Here is a 6,139-nt window from a genome sequence, read left to right as displayed (position 1 = left end):
GGGGGGGTGGTGGCACTGGGGGGTCCTGGGGACAGGGAGGAGGGGACACGGTGGGCAGGGATGGGACAGGCACCCAAGGGGGACACATTCTAGGGGTGTCACGGCTCTGGAGATGAAGGTGACAAGGTCACCAGGGACATGAGAGGGCACTCAAGGGTGTCACAGCCCCAAGGGGACACACTCCAGGGTGTCACAGCCCCAAGGGACACGTCCCAGAGGTGTCACAGCTCCGGGGACAAGGGTGACACAGTCCCCAGGGATGGGACAAGACACCCAAGGGTGTCACAGCCCTGGGAAGGGACACTCCAGGGTGACACAGCTCCAAGGGAACACACTCCAAGGTGTCACAGCCCCAAGGGACACATCCCAGAGGTGTCACAGGCCCTGGGGACCCCAGGGTGGCACAGCCCTGAGGGGACACACTTCTGGTGCCACATCCCTAAGGGGACGTCACAGGCCTGGGGAGGGGGCACTGAGAGTGTGTCCCCCTTACCTCCCCCCGTGCGTGTGTGTCCCCGCAGGACAAGGGACCAGGCCACCCTGCCTTGTCCCCAGCCCTGGGCCCCTGTGCCCTGGGCCCCAAGTACTGGTGCTCCAGCCCCGAGGCCGCGCGGCGCTGCCAGGTGGGGTGGGGACATGGGGGGGATGGACAGGGGGGACAAGGGAAGGACAGAGGGGACAAAGGGAAGGAGAAAATATGTGGACAAAGGGGAGGACAAAAGGGACAAGAGGGGAGGACAAAGGGGACAAGGGGGGGGTACAAAAAAGACAAGGGGGGACAAGGTGGGGACACAAAGAAGGGCACAATGGGGGGGGGGATAATGGGGAGGACAATGGGGGGAAAAAAAAGGAGGGGACAAAAGGAGGGGGAGGACAAAGAAGACAATGGGGGGACAAAAGGGGGGGAGAAGGAGCACAGTGTCCCCCCTGCTGTCCCCAGGCCCTGCAGCACTGCCAGGAGCACAGCTGGGCACAGGGGGGTGACACCAAGAGTCCCCCCCATACTGTGTCCCTTGTCCCCAGCCCCCAATAAAGCTTGGCTGTCACCCTGCCTCAGTGGCCCCAAACCTGGAGGGGGGACACACAGTGTGACGGGGGGGGGGGACAAACCACAACTTCCCATGAAGAGCAAGGGTGGAAACCAGTTACAAAAATACAGAACATGACATTTATTGGGACACACACATACAACACCAGCGGTGCTTTGGGTGCCCCCAGAGGGGGTGGGTGTCCCCAGGGGGGCTTTGGGTGTCCCCAAGTGTCCCCTGCATGTCCCCAAGGGGTGACAAGTGTCCCCAGGGGACTCAGGCTCCTGGCTGGTTGGTCTCATCCTCCTCGCGCCGCTTCCAGATCTGCAGCAGAGCCAGAGGGTGGGTCAGAAGGGGACTAAGGGACACTGGGGGGTGGACAAGGGGACATTGGGGGGGTGACAAGTGTCCCAAGTATCCCCTGGGTGTCCCCAAAGGGTGACAAGTGTCCCTAGGAGGCTCAGGCTCCTTGTTGGTTGGTCTCATCCTCCTCGCGACGCTTCCAGATCTGCAGCAGAGCAGGTGGGGGTGGGTCCAGAAGGGGACATGGGGACGTTGTGGTGGGGACACGAGGGGACACAGTGGAGGGTGACAAGTGTCCCAAGTGTCCCCTGGATGTCCCCAAAGCCCCTCACCTGGATGTAGGCCTCCGAGAGGGTGATCATCTGCGGCAAGATGTCAGTCACCTGCAGGTCCTGCAGCTCGTACCACTTCCCAGTGCCCTGCCAGGGGGACAAGAAGGGGGACAGAAGTGACACCAGGAGGGGCCACCCCAACTTTCCCCCCACCCCTGCTCCCCGGGGGACAAGGGCCACCCACGTGGTGCAGGACGTGGATGCGGTAGGAGCCCTCGGAGGGTTTCCCGTCGTGCACGATGTTTGCGATCAGGTCGTAGGTGGTGTGGGTGTGGGTGGCCTGCACCTCCTCAGACAGGTACTCCCGGAGGTCCACGTTCCTGGAGGGGAGACACCTGAGTCCCAGACCCCCAGGGCACCCACCACCCTCAGCTGGGAGACAGCAGCGACCCAAGGAACCCACCCAACCCACAACCATCTGTAGGTGCTTCCAACCAATCCCAGATGCTCCCAAACCCCTCTGAGAAGTTTCTAAACCTTTCCCAGATGCCTCCAACCCTCCCCAGATGCACCCAACCCCCCACTAGACGCTTCCAAACCCCCAAACCCTTCTGAAATCTTTCCAAACCCTTTGCTGTTGCCTCCAAACCCCTCTGAGATGTTTCCAAACCCCTCTGAGATGTTTCCAAATCCTTCCCAGGTGCCTCCAAACCTTCCCAGTTGCACACAATCCTCTCCCAGATGCTTCCAATCCCCACCAGATGCTTCCAAACCCCTCCCAGATGCTTCCAAATCTCCCCCAGATACTTCCAAACCTCCCCCAGATGCTTCCAGCCATCCCCAGATGCTTCCAAACCCTTCATAGATGCTCCCAACTGCCCCCAGATGCTTCCAGGCCATCCCCAGATGCTCCCGTACCACTCCAAGATGTTTCCAAACCCTTCCCAGATGCTTCCAAAACCTTTTAAGGTGCTTCCAACCACCACCCCAGATGCTTCCAAACCCCACCCAGATGCCACCAAATCCCTCCTAGATGCCTCAGTTCCCCCTCAGATGCACCAAAACCTCTCCCAGATGCTTCCAAAACCCCCCAGATGCCCCCAAACCCCCAGAGATGCTTCCAAACTCCTCCCAGATGCTTCCAGCCCCCTCCCAGATGCTCCCAAACCCCCTGAGAGGCCTCCAGATCCCTCCAAACCCCTCCCAGATGCCTCCATAGCTCTTCCCAGATGCCTCCACAGCCCCCCAGATGCCTCCAAACCCCTCCCAGATGCCTCCAAACCCCTCCCAGATGCCTCCAAACCCCTCCCCGATGCCTCCAAACCCCTCCCAGATGCCTCCAAACCCCTCCCAGATGCCTCCAAACCCCTCCCAGATGCCTACACACCGCCCCAACATGCTTCCAGCCCTTTCCCAGAGGCTTCCAAACCCCCTGAGATGCCCCCAAACCCCTAACAGGACACAAAGAAAGGGTGACATGGACCCTCAAGCTCCCACCCGGGGGGTAGAGGGGGTTCTCTCCCACTCACGTGATGGGGAAGTTGACAATGGTGGGGTTCTTCTCCACGAAGAAGTTGTTCTTGGTGAAGCGCTTGATGCAGAAGATGAGGTAGGGGGGCAGCTTGGTGAGCTGGAAGCGCTTCAGGAAGTTCTCCTTGTAGGTCTTGTACTCCTTCTCAGTGGCCCCGTTGAACTTGGCCAAGATGCTGAAGAGGGGGACCTGCGGGATGATGAGCTGCTCCTTCTCATCCTTGTAGAGCGGGGCGGTGGGGAGGTCCAGGGTCAGGTACATGAAGGTGGATTCCACCATCATCTCCTGGTACTCGCTGTTCTGCAGGAGCTGAGCCTTCTCCTCAGCTGGCTGTGGGAACAGGGTGGGGGTTGTAGACCCCCAAGAGGGGTGGGGTGAGAAACCCCCAAGAAGGGTGAGAACTCCCCCCAAGAAAGATAAGAACCCCCCAAAAAAGAGGGAGAAACCCCCAGAAACAGTGAGAGACCCACCAAGAAGGGTGCGAACATCCCACGAAGGGTGAAAACCCCTCCCAAGAAAGGTGAGACCCCCCCAAAAAAGGTTGAGAAACCCCCAAGAAGGGTGAGAAATCCCCAACTTCCCTCCTCCACGTACTCACCAGGTCAGGGTGGGGCAGCTTCTTGGTGAAGATGCGCATGGAGCCCTGGAAGACGTCGGTGACGATGGCTGAGGGGACAGAAAGATATTGGGGAACACACCAAGGGTGACAAAGGGGTGCCCCAAGGACCTTCACCCCTCTCTCTGCTCACTCTTCTTCTTCTTCTTGGTGCCACCCAGGGCTGAGTGCAGCGCGTTGAGGAACCAGGAGAGAAAGTCCACCCCGTCCCCTGGGAAGCAGGAGGTCAGTTAGAACAGGGTGGGGGGACACAAAGACAGGCTGGGAGAGTTTGGGTTGGTCAACCTGGAGAAGAGAAGGCTCCAGGGAGACCTTAGAGCAGCTTCCAGTGCCTGAAGGGGCTCCAGGAAAGCTGGGGAGGGGCTTGGGACAAGGGCAGGGAGGGATGGGATGAGGGGGAGGGATGAAAACTGGGAGAGGGAGATTGAGGTTGGAGATGAGGAGGAAATTCTTTGCTGTGAGGGTGGTGAGAGCCTGGCCCAGGTTGGGCAGGGAAGCTGTGGCTGCCCCATCCCTGGCAGTGTTGAAGGGCAGGTTGGATGGGGCTTGGAGCAGCCTGGGCTGGTGGGAGGTGTCCCTGCCCATGCAGGGGGTGGGACTGGATGATCTTCAAGGTCCCTTCCCACCCAACCCACCCCATGATTCTATGATATGACACACAGCTTGTCTCACCACCACCACCCCAACCTTCTCCTCACCTTGCTTGGTTATCTGGAAGTTCTTCTTGCTGCAGAGGACCACGGCCTGCAGCATCTCGTGGGGGGAGACGTGGGCTTTGAAATTCCTGGGGTTCCACAGCTTCCTCATCAGCTCCCCAAAACGCTGCACCAGCAGGAACATGATGTCCCCGGGCGGCCGCTGGATGTTCTTGTAATTCTCCTCCTCCAAGAAGTAATTCCTTAGCGGTGGGACGTTGGATAAAGCCTATGGGATGGGACTTGGGAAGGTTCCTGCTGGTCCCCTGGGGTGGGGTTTTCTGGGGTGTTTTCCCCCTAAGAAGGGCGGGTGGTGGGACCTGGAGGACGGCGTTGGCGTAGTCGTTGGCTTTGATGTTGTTGAGCCCCACGATGCCCGGCAGGTACGTGGTGCCATCGTAGGCCCGGGACAGCTTGGCCTGCTTGTCCAGGTTGGTGATCTGCTGGGTGGTGAAGGTGGGCTTCAGGACGTACTGCGGGGGGAGCAGAGGACACCTCGGTGAGTTGGCAGGGGACACACAGCTGGGTGGGGGTGCTGATCTGCTTGAGGGCTCTGCTGATCACAGAACCTCTGAGCTCCTCAGGCCCAGCCCATGACCTGACACCCCCACATCTCCAGACCAGGGCACCAAGTGCCACATCCAGCCTTTCCTCAAACACCTCCAGGGATGGTGCCTCCACCGCTTCCCTGGGCAGTCAATCCCAACATCTGATCACCCCTTCCATGAGGAAGTGCTTCCTGATATCCAACCTAAACCTCCCCTGGAGCAGCTTCAGGCCTTGCCCTCTGGTACTGTCACTGGTTGCCCAGAAGATCCCAACCCCACCTGAGCACAATGTCCCTTCAGGTAGGTGGAGTAAGTAAGAAGGTTCCCCGAGTCTCCTTGTCCCGTGGGCCTCAACCCATGGATCCAACCTGTTCAGGTCCCTCTGCAGACCCTAAACCCATGGATCCAGTGTGGCCAGCAGGACAAGGGCAAGATTGTCCACCTGTGCTGGGCACTGGTGAGGGGGAACCTCGAATCCTGGGGTCAGTTTTGGGTCAGAAAAGGGACATGGAGGGGCTTGAGGGTGTCCAGAGAAGGGCAAGGAAGCTGGGGAAGGGGCTGGAGAACTTGTGAGGAGCAGCTGAGGGAGCTGAGGGTGTCCAGCCTGGAGAGAAGGAGGCTGAGGGGAGACCTTCTGCTCTGCAACTGCCTGAGAGGAGGCTGGAGTGGGGCAGGTGCTGTGGGACAAGAGAAAATGGGGTCAAGTTGCCCCAGGGGAGGTAACTGAGGTTCAGTTTGGATACGGGGAACAACCTCTTCACTGGCAAGAGTGGTGAGACCTTGGAACAGGCTGCTCAGGGAGGTGGTGGAGGCACCATCCATGGAGGGGTTTAAAAACTGGGCAGACATGGAGCTTGGGGAGATGGTTTCATGGTCAGGGCGGGGCAGGGCTGAGGGTTGGACTTGATCATCTCAAAGGTCTTTTCCAACCTGGACGATTAAACAATGCCAGAAAAAAGGGGGAGTGGGGGGGACAGAGCTGGGACCCCCACCCTTGATGTCCCACCGTGATGTCCTCCAGGGAGGAGTCAATGATCTCGTAGTTGTCGGGCAGGCAGTAGAACTTGAGGGTGTGGAGGTTGAGGAACACGTGGTGGCTGAACTGGACACTGTGGATGTAGGCGTGGGACTTCAGCCCGCGGCCTG

General features: G+C 59.4%; 1 protein-coding gene across 1 annotated transcript; it reads right to left on the bottom strand.

The window, feature by feature from the left end:
* Positions 1 to 1,482: 1,482 nt before the first annotated feature.
* Positions 1,483 to 6,131, bottom strand: USP39 (ubiquitin specific peptidase 39; the record flags this gene model as incomplete). The annotated part of the gene is made up of 9 exons (XM_009995664.1): positions 1,483 to 1,536; positions 1,664 to 1,750; positions 1,848 to 1,983; positions 3,133 to 3,464; positions 3,733 to 3,800; positions 3,884 to 3,961; positions 4,449 to 4,674; positions 4,766 to 4,918; positions 6,000 to 6,131. Coding segments are annotated over 9 exons (1,260 nt in total), but the record flags the coding sequence as incomplete, so codon positions are not given.
* Positions 6,132 to 6,139: the final 8 nt, after the last annotated feature.

This window comes from Chaetura pelagica, unplaced genomic scaffold (genome assembly GCF_000747805.2).
Source record: "Chaetura pelagica isolate M959 unplaced genomic scaffold, ChaPel_1.0 scaffold1604, whole genome shotgun sequence".
NCBI classification, from domain to species: domain Eukaryota; kingdom Metazoa; phylum Chordata; class Aves; order Apodiformes; family Apodidae; genus Chaetura; species Chaetura pelagica.
Note: the sequence above shows the minus strand (reverse complement) of the source record. Positions and strands in the feature narration are given on the sequence as shown.